The following is a 22,066-nucleotide window of genomic DNA, read 5'->3' on the forward strand; positions in this document are numbered from 1 at the left end:
CATGGGGTTGCAAAGAGTCAGACACGACTGAGCAACTGAACTGAACTGAATCTTGATAATTTGGTTTTAGTCTCCTTTGTTGGTTTGGTATTTTTCCACTCTTTTCCATGAAACTGTTTCCCAGACACATCAGAATATTTGCATCCTTCAATGAAGTCTTGTCTTTTATAACTTTGTTCATACTGTATTATTTGCCACTGCCCAGACTCCCCAGAAATTTGTTAATCCAGCAAATGCTGTTAGGCCCATTTCATGTGTCTTAGTTAAATTTCCATAGATTCCCTCAGTTGAAATTGACTACTGTTCTTTTAGGGAAGCCAGAAGATACTAAGGGTAAATTTTAATAATTGAATATTTGGTAATTTAAAAATTAGCTTCTTAAGTCACAAAATATGAAGACTAGAAAGGGCCTAGTTCATTTCAGTTCTTTTACAGCTGGGAAAATTAATGCAGAAAGAATTATTACTTAAATGACATGCCCAAGGCCACATAGCTGACCTGTTGACAGAACCGGGACTAGAACCCAGCAGCCTTGACTCTTTCTAAGGGTCAGTGTTCTTTATACTGCACTTTGCTATTCAGATTAACCTACAGAACAATCATGCTTTTACAGAGGGTATATAAATAGAGCAAATGTGTTTTTTTTTCTTCTAGGTTTCAGTCTGAAAGAGAAAGTGGAGATCGAAATTTTGCAATAGGATATTACTTAAAGGAAAAAAAGGTTTTTGAATTTTGCTTCTTTTTCAGATTATTCCTTCATTTAATAAAATATAGAGAGATATATACTAAAAACAATAGCTTTTAAATAACTACCTATAACTAACATGCAGAAGTTTTTGCAAAACACTCTTCAATTAATACTATCAAAGTATTAATATTATTCAAGCAGGTTGTATTTGGTAGCATTCAAATATTTGCCTAGTTACATTAATGCAGATTTTGCATAAGGATTGGTCTATTTTTCAAAAGTATAACCCTTGACTATTGTCGGTTATACTTGATTTTTAAATTTTAAGTGTCTGGTCCAGTAATTTGGTTCATGAATAATGAATCAATTTATTATTGTCAGTTAAACTAGTATCTTGAAATATATATGTGATATTACTTTGATTTATTCTTCATTATTTCGTGTTTGCACTCTTATAGATTGTGTCCTATTTTGTTCTCAGAGTGAAATGTGTGTATATTTTAAATTTAATCTCCATGTATCTTCTTTGTGTGCATTTTTTTCCTGTGTGCTTGTGTTTTCAATTGCCCATTTATTTTTTCAGTGTTTCCCAGAAGGCACAGACATGGTTGGTATATTGGACTTCTATTTCCAGGTAACTTACTTTAACTGTATGAACTATGTATATAAATGGATATGTATATACCCACTATGTATATATGTATATAACTGTGTATATATGTATATAATGTGTCACATTTTTTAGAATAGAAATGCCTCTGTGAAATCTTGGCTCTAGGCCAAGAGAAAGTCATTTCCCATTAACTTTAGGGGAAAAGTCCTTGTTAAATGCAGTCTTATGCCTGTAATATCTTAGAATATAACAGGGAAATGTTTTTTTCTATAAAAACATTATATCTAAGGAGTATGAAAACTAATGTACAGCTCCAGCAATTGCTTCTCTTTATTATAAACTAAGCACTGTTTTCTTAGTTTTAAATTTTTCTTTGAAAGAGTTACTTGTTTATTTATCAAAAAGTTCACATTCAGCATTCTAAAGTGGCATATTCTGTTTGTTTAGTTCATTTCTACAGTGTCACATAGTGGATTTTCTAATAAGTTAAAGTAGCTTTCCATATTCATGGCGGAGAAGACCATTTACGTATCTTCCGTGGTATAGAATTGAAGTTAAGATAGTCATCCTTAGAAGAAGAAATCCTTTTCCTCCTGTCATGTTTTCAGTTCATTCTTACAGATTTAATACCATTGGTGCTTCTATACTTGAACTTGGCCAAGAAGTGATCCATTGGTGCTTCTAATGAGTTTGTAGTGTACTTAATAGCTACATAGTAACTAATTATTGTTAATTTCTGTGTCACCTAACATTTGCCTGGCTTTACTTTTTAAGCTTCTTTAATTTTAACCTTTTAGTAATCTTAAAAAACAAGTAAGGAAAGTTGATAATGAAGTAGATCTTGATAGAAATCCAAGTCTCAGCTTGTCACCTGCCCAGTGTGAAGAACTATGACTTGGTAATCCAGACTGTCAACAGAAAATCAAAATCTAACCTGGCCACTTTTTAGCCATGTGACTTGGTTCCAGCTGCTGAACCCTGGCTTCATTATCTGTGGCATAAGCTTGATCTAATTTCCTGCATTACTTGGATGAGTTTGTAAGATGTATATGAAGCTTCTTTGCGGCTATAACATGTTATATTAAGTTCAGTGTCATATTTATCCAATGGCCCTTATTTTTTCCCTAGCCTGTATGGATTTCTTCCATATGTTAAAGTTTCTTTTCCTTTGGTACACATATTTGACTGTTACAGCTTAGGTACTAGTAATCTACTGTGAAATTTCATGCTTAAGGGCAGAAATCAGGAGACAGCCATGGAAAATTTAATTGCTCTTTTGGAGAAGGACTGCATCTAACTGAACATCTGTCAGGGTACCAGGAGAGTACTCTTAAATTGGGTTTTGTCGAATTGGAAGTATCACCTTATGACAAACAAAATTTCCATTAATACTAATTATAAATTAGGAATTGGTCATTGAGTTCAAATATTTTTTCTTTTAGAAAGCTTTTCATAATTAAATCACCTTTACTATACGTCTTTGCTGTGTGGGTCTGTGTTATAGGTAGATTCAGTAGTTTTAGAGAAATAGAGAAGGGGTTTTAATATAATGAGGCAAAAGTAAAAACCAGTCAAAAAGTGGCCCCTAATCAGTTCTCTGATTCATTGCAGTTAATTAGTTTCCCTTATTGCTATTTCCAAACCCTTTTGTGCCTCTGATAGATCTTGAATTATGAGTAAAGAATATTGTAAGTTGAGAACTCAGTCTTTTCTTCTTCCTATCTTCTCTTTCTCTTCCACTTTCACCTCAGTTTTGGTTGCTGTTAATGAAATTAAAGCAGCATTTATTAATTGTTGTAGTTTTATGGGTAAATTTGGATTTGGTTTGGTAAACTATTTCCATTATTTTGATTGTATTGGAATGCAAAAATTTTACCCTACAGTGTGCTTGGACTTTGCTTTTTTAATTCATTATACCATATCCAGGAATCATAGTCAATATCAAATAGCTATTTGAATGTTAATAAGCAGTGTAAAAGCAACAAATTTGGTTTAGGCACACAGAGCATTCAGGCTAGAACTTAGATTTTTTCCTGTAGTCCTTTGTGTGTTGCCATATAAGGATACTGAGCTTTATTATAGGCAAGATGGCAGATATTTTTTTCCTTAAAGTAGCAATTTTTCATGTAGATGCTAAGTATCATAATACCTATGTATGTTGCTTTATTTTAAAAATAGGTCATCCCTCTGTTTTCCCTGTTGAGTTAAAAATAATTATGTTTATATATCCTACAGAAAGCATTAATATTTAAGCAAGCTTGAATATCACACATGAGGCAATTTACAGTTCTTAGTGCTAAAGGTCTAGCTCTTCCTATCCTAGTTCTGCCATTGAAAGACTGAATTAACTGGTGAATTAGGAGAAACGTTAAAGGGGCTGGGACATTGTTCAAATTTAAATCTTTGTGTAATGACATCAGATTATCCCTTTGGAAAAAAGATTTCAGATCTCTATGAAATACTAGATAAAATCGATTGTCTGAGAGGTCAACTGTACTAAAATAATGTGAGTCTAAATTTTTAGAATTTAATTTTTTCTTCCTTTTAGCTGTGCTCCATCGAAGTAACTTGTGAGTCAGCTAGTGTGATGGCAGCAACACTGGCTAATGGTGGCTTCTGCCCAATCACTGGTGAAAGAGTACTGAGTCCTGAAGCAGTTCGAAATACACTCAGTTTGATGCATTCCTGTGGCATGTATGATTTCTCAGGGCAGTTTGCTTTCCATGTAAGTAATTGTTTGATCTTAATTTCTCTGGCAGGAAACTAGTCTGGACTAGCTTCTTTTTAAGATGCAGTTTGAACTTTGCCTCTAGAGCTGTCCATTAATTTTTGAGAGAGAGGCTTGTTCTCAAGGTTAATTTGTTACGGAATTAGTAAGAAATAGAGTTAAGCAGTCTATGACATGTTCTTAAGAACTTGAAGTTTAATCTATAGGTCCTTTTCACTTTTATTTTAAGGCATTTCACTGTAGAAGCTTAGTACAGACTTTACTTTTAGTTACTAGTATTTAATATTGTGTGATTAGGTACCTCAGGAATTCTTTAAGTTCAGAAAGAGTGCATGCATAACTGTGGTGTTCAGCATCTTTGTTTACAACCATAGCTGTTTTAAAGGATTTAAAGTGTATTCAAGTTAAAACTTAAAAATACATTCCTTTGAGCTCTGTTGTGCATTTGCCACTTGTGAAATGTTAGAGACTTCTCTTATTCCATTCTATATCAAGTTGTAATGCCCTAAAATTTTATTTTGAAAATGTTAAACATAGAAAAATTGGTGCATTATCATATGATACCACTTTTGTATAGAATCTTAAAAAAAAAAAGATACAAATGAAATTGTATACAGAATAGAGAAACAGCCGCACAGACACAAGGACCTGTTTACTGTATAGTACAGAGAACTATACTCAATATTTTATAATAACATATAGGGGAAAAGAATCAGAAATATATACACACAGACACATACAGTAAGTCCCTTACATATGAACAAGTTCTGTTCCAAGAGCAAATTTGTGAGTGCAACAGAGATAGTGTAGGTACCCAAGTAACACATTTGGCTATATAGTACTGTACTATAATAGGTTTATAATATTTCTCATACAAATAATACATAAAAAACAGTAAAACATTTTTAATCTTACAGCACAATAAAGTGTAGTAGTACAGTACAACAGCTGGCATAAAGGGGCTGGCGTAGAGTGAACAGGCAAGAAGAGTTACTGATTGGAGGGGTGGGGAAATGGTAGAGCTGAAAGATCACTGGCAGTAGGAGATAGAGGGCAGACTATGGTTTCACTCAAGTTTGGCGTTGGTGACACTGGTTCTGCCTCCTTGCTGGAATCAAATGCACATTCACGTCTTGGAAAGCTTGCAACTTGAAGGTTTGTATGTAGGGGCCTTACTATATGTATATCTTAAACAATTTGTTGTATACCTGAAACTAACACAACATTATAAATTAACTGTTCTTTAATAAAAAATAAATGTACCTGGCATTCAACTTCAGTAATTATCATGAGCAGTCTTATTTCATCTTTTATTACACCTACTTCCCCTACCCTTTTATAGTTAAGTATGTAATTCTAAATGATAAGGACTCTAAAAAGTCCACAGCAACATTATTACCTATAAAAACCTAAAAAGGATTTTGACCTTTAATATCATCAAGGTATTTAGTCAATAATGGAAAAGAATATGAGAAAGAATATGTATATTTATAATTGAATCACTTCGCTGTACAGCAGAAAATAACAACATTGTAAATCAACTGTACTAAAAGTTTAGTCAATGTTCAGATTATCTGGATGATCTTAAAAATCATTATTCCATAGTTTATTTCACTTGAATGCAAATAAGGGCTATCCATACATTGTGATTGTTGTGTGTCTATTATTTTTTTAAAAAATCTATACTCTCCCCTTTAACCTACCTCTGTTTTCTTATTTTTAAATGAAAAAAAAACTGGATCATTTTTCATGTAGTTTGTCAGAGTATTGGAAGGGTGGGGAAATGGTAGAACAACTCTCCCATTGTTCCTGGTATTTGCTGTAAATTAGTAGGTTCTCTTCAGGTAATTATTTTGTTTTGCTGCTTTTGTGCAAGATTACTTCTAGTAAGAGGTCCGAATTGTTAATAAACCATTAGTAAAACACTGTCCTGATGACAGTAATTTTGTCTTTTATCATAGTTGGTGTCAAATTTTACATAATGTAAACTTAAATGTTTTGAAGAGGATTAATTTAAATGAGTACCATCTTATCTCTATTCTTTAGAATTTCTCTGCCAGTATACCACAGAGAATCATCTTGGAAGAGATAATTTCTCCTTGTTTTTGTAACTGTCTTTTCATTTACTAGATTACAAACGTATTGGTAAATATTAGGTTGGTACAAATGTAATTGTGGTTTTGGACCCTGAATTTTAAATCATTATAATTAGGCTCAAACACATCTTTATTAATCAAAGTAGGAACTATTACAATCAACACATTTTTTGCCAATGAAAAATAAATTTATTCCTGTAGTGTAAAAATCCATGCTTTGGGATTTGATAAACATTTGGAGAGCATTTTCTGCTTCCTGCTGGTTGTGGAAGTGTTTTCCCTGCAAAAAGTTAATGAGATGCTTGAAGAAGTGGTAGTCTTATTGGCGAGGGTCAGGTGAATATGGCAGATGAGGCGAGATTTCGTAACCCATTTCGTTCAAATTTGAAGGCTTGGTTGTACAACATACCGTCAGGCATTGTCATAGAGGAGAATTGGGCCCTTTCTGTTGACCAATGCTGGCTGCAGGCATTGCAGTTTTCAGTGCTTCTCATCCATTTACTGAATATACTTCTCAGTTATATTGATTTCACCAGGGTTCAGAAAGTTGTAGTGGATCAGACCTGCACGAGACCACCAAACAGTGACCATGACCTTTTTGTGGTGCAAGGTTGGCTTTGGGAAGTGTTTTGGAGCTTCTTCTCAGTCCAACCACTGAGCTGGTTGTCGCAAGTTGTTATATACAATCCACTTTTCGTTTCATGTCAAAATCCGATCAATAAATGATTCACTGTTGTTGCATAGAATGAGAAGATGACACTTCAAAGATTTTTTTGATTTTTGATCAGTTCATGAGGCACCCACTTAAGAAACTTTTTTCACCTTTCCAATTTGCTTCAAATGCCGAATTCCATAGAATGGTCAATGTTGAGTTCTTGGGCAACTTCTCGTGTAGCAATGAGGATCAGCTTTGATGATTGCTCTCAGTTCAGTTGTGTCCGACTCTTTGCGACCCCATAGACTGCAGCATGCCATGCCTTCCTGTCCATCATGAACTCGCAAAGTTTACCCAAACTCATGTCCATTGAGTTGGTAATGCCATCCAACCATCTCATCCTCTGTCGTCCCCTTCTGTTCCCGCCTTCAATCTTTCCCAGCATCAGGGTCTTTTCAAATGAGTCAGCTCTTTGCATCAGGTGGCTGAAGTATTGGAGTCTCAGCTCCAACATCAGTCCTTCCAGTGAACACTCAGGACTGATTTCCTTTAGGATGGACTAGTTAGATCTCCTTGCAGTCCAAGGGACTCTCAAGAGTCTTCTCCAAAACACAGTTCAAAAGCATCAATTCTTCAACACTCAGCTTTCCTTATAGTCCAACTGTCACATTCCATACATGACTACTGGAAAAACCATAGCCTTGACCGACAGACCTTTGTTGGCAAAGTAATGTCTCTGCTTTTTAGTATGCTGTCTAGATTGCTCATAACTTTTCTTCCAAGGAGTAAGCATCTTTTAATTTCATGGCTGCAGTCACCACCTGCAGTGATTTCGGAGCCCAAAAAAATAAATTTCCACTGTTTGCCCATCTATTTTCCATGAAGTGATGGGACCGGATGTCATGAACTTAGTTTTCTGAATGTTGAGCTTTAAACCAACTTTTTCACTCTCCTCTTTCACTTTCATCAAGAGGCTCTCTAGTTCTTCACTTTCTGCCATAAGGGTGGTGTCATCTTCATATCTGAGGTTATTGATATTTCTCCCAGCAATCTTGATTCCAGCTTATGCTTCATCCAACCCAGCGTTTCTCGTGATGTACTCTACATATAAGTTAAATAAGCAGGGTGACAATATACAGCCTTGACGTACTCCTTTTCCTGTTTGGAATTGAGAGAGATTTAAGGAACTAGATCTGATAGAGTGCCTGATGAACTATGGATGGAGGTTCTTGACATTATATAGGAGACAGGGATCAAGACCATCCCCAAGAAAAAGAAATGCAAAAAAGCAAAATGGCTGTCTGAGGAGGCCTTATAAATAGCTGTGAAAAGAAAAGAAGCGAAAAGCAAAGGAGAAAAGGAAAGATATACACATTTGAATGCAGAGTTCCAAAGAATAGCAAGAAGAGAGAGGTAAGAAAGCCTTCCTCAGTGATCAGTACAAAGGAAAACAATAGAATGGGAAAGAGTAGAGATCCCTTCAAGAAAATTAGAGATACCAAAGGAACATTTCATGCAAAGATGGGCTCAATAAAGAGCAGAAATGGTATGGACCTAACAGGAGAAGAAGATATTAAGAAGAGGTGGCGAGAAAAGACAGAAGAACTGTACAAAAAAGATCTTCATGACCCAGATAATTATGATGGTGTGATCACTGACCTAGAGCCAGAAATCCTGGAATGCAAAGTCAAGTTGGCCTTAGGAAGCATCACTTCCAACAAAGCTAATAGAGGTGATGGAATTCTAGTCAAGCTATTTCAAATCCTAAAAGAAGATGCTATGAAAGTGCTGCTCTCAATATGCCAACAAATCTAGAAAACTCAGCAGTAGCCACAGGACTGGAAAAGGGCTGTTTTCATTCTAATCCCTAAGAAAGGCAATGCCAAAGAATGCTCAAAGTACCACACAGTTGCACTCATCTCACGCTTGTAAAGTAATGCTGAAAATTCTCCAAGCCAGGCTTCAATAGTACGTGAACTGTGAACTTGCAGATGTTCAAGCTGGTTTTAGAAAAGGCAGAGGAACCAGAGATCAAATTGCCAACATCAGCTGGATCATCGAAAAAGCAAGAAAGTTCCCTAGAAAAACATCTACTTCTGCTTTATTGACTATGCCAAAGCCTTTGACTGTGTGGATCACAATAAACTGTGGGAAATTCTTCAAGAGATGCGAATACCAGACTACCTGACCTGCCTCTTGAGAAATCTGTATGCAGGTCAGCAAGCACCAGTTAGAACTGGACATGGAACAACAGACTGGTTCCAAATAGGAAAAGGAGTAAGTCAAGGCTGTATATTGTCATCCTGCTCTCAGTTGGTCATTGTCTATTTTTGATGGCCAACTACTGTGCTCCTTATCCTCAAGGCTCTCATCTCCTTTGCAGAACTGCCTAAACCACCACTGTACTATACGTTCATTAGCAGTTCCTGGGCCAAATGTGTTGTTAGTGTTGTGTGTTGTCTCCATTGATTTACAACCCATTTTGAACTCGGATAAGAAAATCACTGAAATTTGCTTTTTGTCTAACATGATTTCTTCCCCTGTCTAAAAGAAACAGCAAGTAATAAGTCACTGGGGCTTCCCCAGTGATTCAGTGGTAAAGAATTTGCCTGCCATACAGGAGCCACAGGAAATGTGTGTGTTCGATACCTGGGTTGGGAAGATCCCTTGGAAGAGCGCATGGCAATCCACTCCAATATTCCTGCCTGAAGAATTCCATGTACAGAGGAGCCTGGTGGTTCCTGCAGTCCCTGGGGTTGCAAAGAGTCGGACATGACTGAAATGACTTGGCACACATGCATGCTATAAGTCATTAACAAAAAGAAAAAAACATAAAGCAAGAAATGTACATTAAAATGATGTACAGCATTACCACACTTAAGAGTGTGTTCCAATATCAAATGGCAGAGTTCAGCAATGCAAAACTGCAATTACTTTTGCACCAATCTAATACTTATCTATGTTTTAATGTTGGAATGCTACTATATGAAAATACACTGTAATATTTTAACCAGTTCCCTTATTGTTGGATATAACTTTTCTTATTTTAAAATGTTAACATAAGTGTCTATTTTTTCAAACTATTTTCAGGTTGGTCTTCCTGCAAAATCTGGAGTTGCTGGAGGCATTCTTTTAGTTGTCCCCAATGTCATGGGCATGATGTGCTGGTCTCCTCCTCTGGACAAGATGGGCAACAGTGTTAAGGGAATTCACTTCTGTCATGTAAGCATATTTTCTTAATGAAAATAATGATCATATAAGTTGAGCCATCTGGTGGTTCTACTTTATTACTCATTTTCATAGTTTGACTGTTTGCATTCTCACTGCCAGTCTGTCAGTTACTCAATAGCCATGTTAGTGTTTGCAAAGGAGCTTTAAATTGCCTCTACCAGACAGCTCCCATATAATCATCCTCACAAATTACAAATTTGTCTGATGCTTAAGTTTTAATTTCATGGTTGTAATTAGTTTTCAGTTTCTAAAAGATCAGCAAAAGACATTAAACTTGGAGAAGTCATTTAAACCTCACCATAAGTGAAAGATTGAGTCTTTTTTTTTTTTTTAAAGGAAATAAGTACTGCGATTTAAAATTACTACTACTGTTAACTAGTTCAGTATCTTTATCTTCTGGTTTTATTTACATTTACTAATTCCTAGAGTCTGCACTGAGTATCGTAATTTTTTCTGCAGATCTTCCCTTTTAAAATACCAGTTGATTTTTCAGTTTTTTTAGTATTTTACAAAAACTAGAGAATGACATTGGATTCCTTATAGATTAAAATACATTGTAACCATAGTATTTCTTTACATTTTTGTGGTGCTATAGTTACTTGATAGAATAATTACTTCATGTGGCCTATTATTATAATGCCCATTTTACAGAAAATGAAAGTTACACATTTTGAGTGCCTGAGCCTTAAGATTATGGTAGTAAATTTTCAAATACCTGTAGTCCATGTCTTCTCGTTTTGACTTCGGTCTTCTTGATACATTATGCAGCTTTATTAACATGCAGTGGTACTTTCTTTGAGATAGTAGTTAAGTTGAACAGTATTAGTGAAATTTGTTAAAATATGGAAAAACAATAGCCATTGACTAAGCCAGTTTCTTATAATACCTGTTTTGTTTAATTACAGGATCTTGTTTCTCTGTGTAATTTCCATAACTATGATAATTTGAGACACTTTGCTAAAAAACTTGATCCTCGAAGAGAAGGTGGTGATCAGAGGGTAAGCAAAATTCTTATTTAGGTTATTATGTAACTTTTTTTGAGAGAGAAAATGAGGTTCACCAGTTTAAATAAAACTTACTTTAATTGTTAGTGGCCTCATATTTTCACTAATAACAAATGAGTAATGTTGAATTGTTGATGTTATCATCCTGGACATACATACTATATATTACTGTTTTATTTAAATTGAAACTGGTTAGCCTAGGAGCAGAGTTTCCTCCCCATTTTTCTGCTGTTTTAGCAGTATTTTTAAGAATTGACTCTGTTAAAAGGAAACATATTGGAAAGTGCTGCATGCCATAAAGAGAAAACCTATTTTTGCTCTTAATATTTGTCAGTTATAGTCTCAAAGTGAAGTTTATCTTTATGTGGATGGATATATAAGTGGAAAGGGGTTATAGTATTAGTGATAGACCTTATAGAGCTTCATAGTAAGTTTTATATGTCACTATAGATGAAGTATTTTTCTACAGAAAGTGTTTAATGCACTGTTCTGACACTGTTATTTTAAAGTGATATTTGTTTTTTATCAGTGTGTTTGACTTCATATTTTTGCACATATATACTCCTTTTTAAAGGAGTCAGGACTTAATTTCAGGAACAAGATTTTGTTTTTGTCTTTATTGTTGTTTACTGCATTAAGGGACTTGTTTTGAATTTAAATTCCTTTGTATCCCAAGTGGAAATGTTTAGAATAAAATTACCTAACTAGACTTGAAGCTAATATGTGCGAAGCACTTATAAGTAGAAAAAAATTTTAACACATACTAAGTAAATTTTCCTATCATTAGTTTCAAAGTGACTTTTAATAATACATGAGAATTATGCAAAGTTGACAAAAATAGAAACTTCCGTGGGCGTCAACATGAGTAACATGGAGCAAAACATCAAATGGTGGTGGGTGAAAATGCTAACAGATTTTAATAACATTCATCATTGAAAAATACCATTTTATAGCTTGGACCTTTCTTCACTCAAGTGCACTAATAAATTATGTATGTTGCTTGAACAACTAGCATTCCTTTGGACCATTGGACTATGAAAGTCTCCAACAAGAACTTGCTTTAAAAGAGACAGTATGGAAAAAAGTGTCACCTGAGTCAAATGAGGACATCTCTACAACTGTAGTATATAGAATGGAAAGTCTGGGAGAGAAAAGCTAAAGAAATGGGTTCTAGTTTCAGAATGTTCTTCATTTAACCTTTCAAACATCTTTAGTTTTTTTTGCATACTATATTTATTGAGTTTTTTGTGCTTTCAACCTTGGGTGCTGGAGCCATAAAGCTTTTTTTTTTTTTTAAGTCTTTGTGTAAAGTTAATAGATTAAAAAGTGGATTTGTCAGTCTTTTAAAAAGTATAAATAAAGCAGATTTACTTTTTTTTTTAATGAAAAATTTCTTTAAATTTTTTCTTGGTGTAATTAAAATTTTAACTATATGTAGTCAAATAATCCCATTTTAAAATAATAACAGAAATTTGTAATTTCTTGATTCTGAAACCCACACATTGAACTCATAAATTTCATCACATTTTTTTATTTTCCAGTTTTAAAATTGACATGGTGTCTCCAGTAGCAATATGAAGTATTTCTATGCTAAATACAAAAATAAAAAGCCATAATTATGATTTCCAAATTATTTAATATAGCAGCAGATAGATTTGCTTTACTTTTTTTTTTTGGCTTTAAATTTTTTAAAATTTATTTAAAATTTTATCAAACACTTTAAAATATCTTTGCTTTTTCACTTTCAACTCCTTTGTTCTGTCAGAATTGTTATGTACAGGGGTGTCTTATGTTACTAAAGCATTCCAGCCAAAGAATTTCTGATGTAAGATAATGACATGTTTCACTGTTAAAAACCTATAATGGTTACTCAGAAGGAGCAGCAGTGGCTGCCTTCCAAGTGAAATGTTTACCTGAACAGTTTTATTTTCATATTACCCACGTAACTTTTTCTGTGTTATATTTAAGTGTGAATGGTGAATTTTGGTTTTTAGCTTTTAATAATTATAATAATTTCACAAATGCTAATGAACTTTGCAATAAATTATAATTACATCTCATAAAGCTTGTTTTATTTGAAAGTAGTTAGGAAATGAATTCAGTATGAAGATAGTAAGTATGCTACTAAAATGCCTGTTAGATTTTAATCCTTTTGTTCAGTTATAATAATGCAATATTGAGAATCAAAACTTGTTTTTAAGAGGACTATAGGTTCAACACAGCCTAAATTTGAGATAATTCACAATGTTTAAAGTCTGTCTTGACAAAGTAATTGTAAAGTTTTGTAGGATCCTATTCATACTTCTTCCTTCCTCCATATACCTCTCTGTTTCTCCCCACAGTTCCCAAGAGCTTCAAGATTTTGGAGGGACAGGGATGGAGTCAGAAGGAGAACTTGATAGTTTCTTAGTGTCATGGCATACATGGTGGTGTAGGGTAAAGTCTAAAATAGTAATTACAGTGTAGCAAAAAAGTATTTTCCTAGATGGTTTAGATGCAAGTGCAAACACAGATGTAGAAAGTCTTGATTATATGAGTTTGGGAACTATGATATTAGGAAAAGAAGTTCTCTTCCAAACTTGTTTAAAAGCCTTTTGGCTCAACTGAAGTATTAAACATATGTAAAAAATAGTTATGCAGTAAGTTTTAGAGGATATTAGCCAAGGATTTTATGGCTAATTGTTCCTCTGATGTGCAGATGCATATCCTAACTGGATGTTTCTGGTTTGGCCATTTACGTGAGAGTGGTGTGTCTGTTCTCTCCATACATTTATACCTTAACTCTGCTATACCTTTGAACAGTGATTCGTATTAATTCACAGAGCTATTTGTGGTTTGGGGACTTGAATGTCTTTAATTGGTAGTTTCCCAAAAAAAGGCTCCCCTCTCCCACGCTCTAATTGTTATATTTTACTGTTTCATTTGGAGGTGGGTTTTACTTTATAAAATGAAAATTTCATGTTTCATATTGTATCCACGTTTGTACAGATTTCAAAATGATGTTAATTTGTGTCATTTACTATGTTGATAAGGCTTAAATACACACCAGTGGAGAAGGGTTTTCTAAGCTACTCATCCTGTTAAAGATGAGCATCCAGAAGTTTTTGTAGGAAGGTATAAATGGAAGAAGAAAGATACTGTGAATAGGTCCTCAAACTTTACTTTAAAAAAAAAAAAGAGGAAAATCTTTGCCAGATTTAAAAACATTATTTTGATTCTTTCAGTATTTTAAATACCTTTTCAAATAAAGTTATTGAAAAGTACCCAGTATTGTTGAATTTAATGTTTTATGCCATTACTGATTCTTGATATTCAAGCATTTTGAAGTTAGCATATTTGTTTTTCTTTTTTTTTCCATCATTAACATTTCATTTGAAATGCATATCCTTTCTGAAATATTTTATTTTTAGCATAAATGTTGTGCATTTTATCTTAGTGTTTGGATTAATCCATTTGTGTTATTTAGCTTTCTTTTATTTGCTTTGTATATTAATGTACCTTTTATTTTCCAGTATGCCTACTTTTTGTATTGTACAATAAATTTATTTTAAGCTGATTTTATTGGTTTTTTTTTATAAAAGCAACTCCAGCATTTTAAGTATAACAAATGGAATTTTAACTTTAAAAGTCATGCTTTATGAAGATATAATTAAAATGCTTTATAATTTTAGTTAATTCTGAGACTTCTGTGAAGAGAAACTATAGAAATACTCAAAGGCTTCATTTGATTCTCTTTTTTTTTTTAATGTAGTATAGTGTTGGTGGGTTTTTTCTTACTTTCGGGGAGGATGTTTTTCAATTGGTTGTATTAGAAGTATTGAATAAAGACTTTTTTCCTAATTTTTTTTTTTTTGTTGTTTTTCCACTTAACGACTTAGGGAAAAAAGCTCTCCTCCATTTACAGATTCTGTTTTCTGAGCAAGAACATCACTGATTCACTGTGTAATTGTTGCTTTATCAGTTGTCCAGAATAGGAGAAATGTTGCTAAAATCAAACAGAGTATTATTGCGTTAGAATAGAATTGTAAGCCTCAGTAGAATTTATGTTGAGTAGAAAAACTGTAAAACTGAAATTCACCTTAACTACTTTTTAAGAAATTTAATTTTCAGAAGGAAGTTAGTATAGTTCTACAGCATGGTCCAAATTATAATGTATGTGCATTGTAGGTCAAATAACAGTACTTTAAGTTTTTGTTTGAAGAAATTTTCCATTCATGTCTAGAGAAACATCCCAAATATATTGGTGACGTTTTTAAAACTGTTTGAAGGGAAAATACTGTTGTTTATAGAAATTTCTATTTATCTGTGGCATTTTTTTCCATAATGTTCGTTTGGGACTAGTAAATAGGGAGTTCCAGTGTCATGATATATTCAGTTTGTAAGTTTGTGATCACTAGCTTTTAAGATACATTTGGGGTTGTTTTGTTGTTGTTTTTAGTCCCTTTGAAACAGGTAACTCAGAGAGCTTGGTCTGAAAGTGCAGTTTCATAGGCATGCATGTGTGTGTAAAGAACCACTGAATATATACTGATATTGTCAGTCTGTATCATGATAATTTATATACATGTATGTGTACATGTATATAATAGATGTCTATATATTTATGTCTTTATCCATCCATTCATATTCTGAAAACCAGTACCAGTTGTTTCTACACAGTATGTCCTGTATAAATGGTTCATTGATCTAGGTTTTGTTGTAGAAGAACTTTGAATTTTTGCTGACCCAGAACTTATAAAATATAGCATGTTTTACTTGTTTCAGTTTACCTTTAAAGATATGTGGTTTCTGTTTTGCTCCCATTCACTATTAGCACTGTTAAGAGAGGAGAATAATGATATTGGAGAACTCCACAAAAGGGAAAGCAAGAACATCAGATTTCCTGTGGAAGCTGACTTTAGTTTCCAGAATTATTATATGGAAGGATTGTATACAACAAATAATGGACTTCTTAGTTACAACAGTTTACTCTATGGAATAACTTTATTCCAAAACTTGTGCACATTTTTTAATTTTTTAATGAATAACATGCTTTCTATTCAGTTCTTCCTTTACCATTTTATATTAAGTGTAATATTTAATTAAAACCAGATGAATTGGAGGTGGGGCTTGTTATGATTCATTGTGGCCCATCCCTCAGATTTTTACTCAGATTTTTTCAGAGTAGACTTTTGTCCATTCACTGTCATGTAGTTCAAAGCCAAAATTATGCATGAACATAGATTCAAGTATATCAAGTTCAATCACTTTTATTTTAAATTGTAACACAGTTACATTTGCTTTCTACACTGTTTAGAAATGGAAGGAATTTAATCCTTTTTTCCCTCTCTCTGCCCTAGTTGTAGTTTATTAATGTGAATAGCATACAGTGCACATTGAAGAAGTTTAGGAATATACTGAACTTCCCTGCTGGCTCAGATGGTTAAAGAATCCACTTGCAATGTGGGAAGCCTGGGTTTGATCCTTGGGTTGGGAAGATTCCCTGGAGAAGAGAAGGGCAGGAATTAACACTGTCTTAGTCTGGAATTCTTAATTCTTAAAAATACTGTAAATCTAGGACAAAATTATCCAGTATAAAACAGAGCTCGCAAAACTTGATTTTTTTTAGAGTCCTTAAATAGTAATAGAAAAGGTACTTACTTAAAAAAAATATTAAATAGACTGATGTAAGTCTTTATTTAATGAATTGATTCTCTTCCTGTAGTTTAAAAATGTTCCTTTCTAAATTTATGTTTTATGAGCATATGAAAGGAAGTTTAAGGTTGATTAGTTTACCTTATTGTAGATTGTTATCCTAGTAATTTTAATAAGTTGTAGCTATGGAGATTTTTAAGATATGTAAAAGATGTAAAACCAGTGTTGATCACAACTTTTATAATGGTTTCCTAATCCATTTATCTTTAATTAAAATGAATAGACTACTAATTAGCACTTGGCACATTGCATTTGTGGTATTTTGGGCATAATATACAAAACACTTCTTGTTGGGAACTGTTACATTTGGTTACATTAAAAAAAAAATGAACAAGTAATGATCCTTGATTCCAAGTACTTTGATGAACTTGTAAGCAGTCCAGCATGGAGGCTCAAAGGAAAGAGTAACAAAATGACAAATTCTGGCAGTTGATCTCATAATGTTGGTATTATTATTAGACTTTAAACTTTAAATTTCATCTACTAATTTGGAAGTATTTTAGTTACAATCTCAGTGGTAAAGAACAATTTTGGTATACTTAAGTCAAATTTTAATATCTGAGGATCTTATTTTTCTTGACATAGTATTATCAAAAAAATAATGATTTTTATTTCATCAAGTAAAACCTTGCTAAAATATTTTCAGTCCTAATGTCTCAGCTGGTTGAAATTACCTGTTTGGAAGGCTTAGCTTTTAAAAGGGAAAATTCTTACCTGAAACAGTTTTAAATTTCTATTTATTATATTTCTGGAGATTTTTTATATAGTGAAAATCTCTCCTGCCTAACAATTCTACTTGAAACTCTTAGTTATAATTTTAATTCATATCCTATAAATAGCTGAAGAATTTCTTTTATTTTTAAAATACAGTTCAGCTGTTCTAGGTCTTTGTTCTTTAATTTACTGTAGTTTTGTTATTTATTAGAATCACATGGTTGAGCTGGAAAGGAATCTTGAAGGTTATCTACCACAAATTCCCATTCCTCCCAACCCGCTTTTCCAGGTAGCACCTTACTTTCTCAATTAGCACATTTACTCCCCCCACCTTCTTTGATAGGGTTGGTTTATTTTATGTATTTTGGGACAGCCTTTTATTTGTTGGTTATTTTTATCTTGTGTGTGTGTGCACGCACATGCACACTAAATCACTTCAGTCGTGTCTGACTCTTTGTGACCCTGTGGACTGTAGCCCACCAGGCTCCTCTTTTCATGGAATTCTCCAGGTATAATTGGCAGTACTGGTTAATATGATTGTAAGTTATTTGGCAAACTAATCATCCCATCATTGTTTATTAAAACTAATTGTATTTTTCTAATATATAGTTATATGCCACATTTATAAAGACTAATAAAGCTAGAAATGTATGTCACAAGTATACAGTAGTTCTACAAATAAATCATGACCCCAGAATCTTTGAAAGAAACTAAAAGGGTAACAGAAATGTGACTCTAAAAATAAATATTGCACCCTTGGCTTTTTAAAATAAATTGCTTTGAGATTAGGCTAAATATATAAGTAAAAAAGATTTTCAAGTACCGAAAAGGTTATTGGAGTTCCAAAAATATGTTTTCTGGAAAATTTTTTTTTTCCAGTTAGATTTTCCCATCACATACTGTGCAAAATACCTAGCTAGTTCCATTGTTTCTGCTTTAGATATTTGGTTCTTTTGAGTGGCTTCAGAAAAAGGCTCCGTAGTTGCCTGTTACTTTATTGTGTGTATTATCCTCAGTATCAGTATACTTTATAGTTCTGGGATTTTTTTTTTTTTTTATGAAGGAGATATATATTGCTGTCCTTGAAATGCATTAATTTTTTAAAGAGTTGATTTAAATGTTAAAACTTTATTATTATTCTTTAAAAAAAAAATCTACTGTTTCTTCTCAAAATTTAAACTTGTCTAGGAAACTCTTCTCCCCCCAAGTTTGTATAAGTGAGACCCTGAACTTTTAAGAAACTGACTCATTCAGTATAAGCTTGCTTGTATTGAATGCTTGCTTTCGAGTTTTATCTATTAAATTAGAATGATGCTGAAATACTAGCATTAGTTACGCAGATATAACTATTCATGTTTGGGTATTCCATTGTAAGATCCAAATTAAAATCATGATTTTCGGTCTCTTGTTAAACTTTTCCTTAGCTTCAAATGACGAGTTTTCATTGTTTTGTGTGTGCCTTTCATAAATCATCCATAAGGATCACTACAATTCGTCCTTTGAGGGGATAACATAAAACTTAAGTCTTTGATCCATTAAGGGGGATTAATGATGGATAGAATTATATCACTTATTAATTTAATTACATCCAAGATCTGTTTTGTTTTTTCTTGTAGTCTTTCAAAATTAAAGAATCCTAATTGAAAAACTCAAAATCTGTTCATCTTGAGTATTGTTTCTTTTTCATCTTTTCCTAACAATAACTCATTTTGGGCTTAAAATGAAATAACTTTAAAAATTATATCAGAGTTGCTCATAAAATGGGCTTTTGTTTTCAGACCTTCATATTGCTGGTAGGTTAATTTCCAAATCGTTACATGTTGTTAACATTTGTCACTCTACTTTTATTTTCTTTAAAATGTTATTTTTTTAATTCACAATTGATAAAGTATAAACTTACCAATATGATGTAACTTGTTGGTAATTTATTTTACAATTGACTTTGAATACATGCATCTGTGGATCCAGGACTGTGTAGAAGATTTATAATTTACAGAAATGAACTAAATAATATTTTCTGCTTTGAATTGAAATGAATACATGTTACAGTTTCTGCAGAATGGAACTTTATTGACATCCTTTGAAGTTGTAGGACAAATGATTTTGTTAAAATTCTTTTCACTAATACCATTAACCCACTTAATCATACCAATAAAATATTTCTGCCTAATGTTTCCTCTTTTTACCTGAAGGAGAAACTTCAGAGAACAGTTTTCATGAGGCAGGAAGTAGAGCTTAACTTTCTATTACCTGTTTTTGAAGTGTTTCTACTAAAGCATGCTATTACAATAGTCATTGTGTGACATTTTTTATTTTTCACCTAAAGGAGAAACAAGGGAGAAAAAACTAATTGCAGTGTTTTTAGCCAAGTAATAAAAACTGAAGAAGCTTTCATTTTTGTCTCTGTTGTGCAATTTTATTTTGTATCCACTGTATATATCTGCCATAGAACCATCACTGTTATTTATTTTGTATCCCTTACATGTTGGACTTTGTACTGTAATGATCTGCTTGCTTTCATGTTAGTATAGATTTACTGTGTGTGTAGGGCCTTTTGGATGTAGAGCTGCTATTGTTTGCATACTGTGTTTTGTAGTTTTTGCTATGCAAAAGTTCTTACTGCCATTGTGAGGCTTAGAATTTTGTGTTAGTTAAGAATTTGGAATCTTCTGCAGAAGTTTTTGATAATTGAAACTTTTGGTTTACCTAGCATTTTTTTCACTTAAAAAACATCAGTGAGTGCTGGGCAGTTAGTTGGGCATACAATTTAAATGGGTAGCCTGATGTGATATCCTATGGGCATGAATTTTGAGTCTTGATTTGCTTTTCTTTTCGTATTTACACACACACTGTTCAGGCAGTATGTTAGGTGTTAGAGATGCTGCTGTAAGAGGCAAAGTTCTTCTCCCTATGATGATCACAATCTGTAGAAGCAGGGAGGGTGCCTCCATTCTATAACTCTAGGATTGACAGTGTGGAGTTTTCTGTGCTATATATGAGGAAGCACATTAAACATCACTGGCATCTGAATATCCTTGAGCCCTCAAACAAACTTCTAGAACATTTCAGATTTTCAATTTTATCCATTGTAAGTTTGGCTCATGTACAAAGAAAAAAATAGCCAACATTTTGATGTCACTGTCAGCTTTTTTTCAATAAGTAATGATTATAGATGTTGACTTGTCTATAAATAATGCCAAATGAGTTTGACATACAATTTTAAGGCTCAAGTCTAATGTAGGTAAAGGAGATTTTTGTGTATTGACTCAGTCTACCACTTATTTTCTAGTATTCTTTAAAAATCTCAAATATTTTCAATTTGATCAGTTAATAAAATTCACCCTTCAAATCCTGACATCCATTTAAAAATACAATTATCTGTTAACCCACTCCTACCAAATAGATGACTAAATGTAAGCATAAGAGTCTAAACATGAATTTTTTTAAAGTTCACTTTAAAACCATCTCATTAAGCTTCTTGTTGACTGTGTATGTTCAGCAGAATATGTCACTAGGAGAAAGGACTGGTTTTGACTATGAAGTAATTACCTTTGTTCCTTCTGATCAGAAAACTCTGCAATAGCTATCTTCATTAAGTTGCTGGCTACAATGCACAAAAGCGAACAGGTTTTACAGGACTTGGGGCCAAATCTAGTGACCATGTTGTAATTAATTTTGCCCTAGACAGCTGCTTTTGTAGAGATGCAATGAAAAGGGAGAAAGGCGGGTACTACCAGAGAAGTTTGAAAGTGTTTTACAAATAACATACAAAATCGGTGCAGAAATTTATTCTTTTGTTCATTTGCCTTCATGCAGTAATTATGGAGCAGCCACTACAAGCCAGGAATTGTTTTGTCTTCTGGGCAAGATCACAAGACACAATCTTATAGACCATATACACCAGGAGTTAGTATAGCAAAAAACAGGCTAGATAAGTAATTGCATAAGGTAATTTCAAATAGTGTTGTATCTACAAAAAAGAACGTATGTCACTGTTCTGTCTTAATAATTTGAAAATCTCAAACTTTGTTAAGCAAGCACTCCCCCAAAAAGCTAAATAACTTCAGTCTGTTTCATTACATTGTTAATTGTTTAATGAAGTAAAAACCTGACTCACCTGGATATCTGGGAGTTAATGACCACCTGGACTACTTATTCATAGACAGCTTTTATTTTTTTAGAATGTTAAAAACAAATTTTTAAGTACAGTAAGCAATAAAGAACTTCTTTAAGAAGTGATACTGTGATAATAGCCCATTTGCAATATTTCTACCTAATTCTGATAGACTCATTTTTTGTTCTAGAAGTTGGTTTGGGGTCTCAAACACAGTGCTTTAAAATTTTGTGTCATATTTTTGAAAAAACATAACCAGATGTATATACAGTTGATCTTTAACAACACAGGGATAAGGGGCCCTGATCTCCCATGCTGTTGAAAATCCACATACAGCTTTACAGTAGACCTTCTGTGCCCTTGGTTCTGCATCCATGGATTCAACCAACTGGCAGATTCTATAATACTATATGTAGTATGTATTTATTGGGGGGGGGGGCACATACAGATGTTGACCCACACAGTTCAGACTTGTGTTCAAGGGTCAACTGTGTTCACCCATTTCCCCCACCCTCCGCCCCCACCTCTT

General features: G+C 33.2%; 1 protein-coding gene across 5 annotated transcripts in view; it reads left to right on the forward strand.

Annotated features, from left to right (window-relative positions):
• The window catches only part of GLS (glutaminase), an 86,139-nt gene that overhangs the window by 40,431 nt on the left and 23,642 nt on the right, over positions 1-22,066 (forward strand). For 3 of the 5 annotated variants that reach the window (XM_010860832.1, XM_010860836.1, XM_010860835.1), the window contains 5 exons: positions 655-721; positions 1,272-1,322; positions 3,850-4,026; positions 9,871-10,002; positions 10,917-11,009. In XM_010860832.1, the coding sequence (XP_010859134.1) occupies positions 655-721; positions 1,272-1,322; positions 3,850-4,026; positions 9,871-10,002; positions 10,917-11,009 (520 nt within the window). Of the gene's footprint in view, positions 1-654; positions 722-1,271; positions 1,323-3,849; positions 4,027-9,870; positions 10,003-10,916; positions 11,010-11,968; positions 14,856-22,066 lie in introns of those variants that run through there. The other 2 variants (XM_010860833.1, XM_010860834.1) reach the window with 2 other exon arrangements.

Source organism: Bison bison, unplaced genomic scaffold, assembly GCF_000754665.1.
Source record: "Bison bison bison isolate TAMUID 2011002044 unplaced genomic scaffold, Bison_UMD1.0 scf7180017864471, whole genome shotgun sequence".
Lineage (NCBI taxonomy): Eukaryota > Metazoa > Chordata > Mammalia > Artiodactyla > Bovidae > Bison > Bison bison.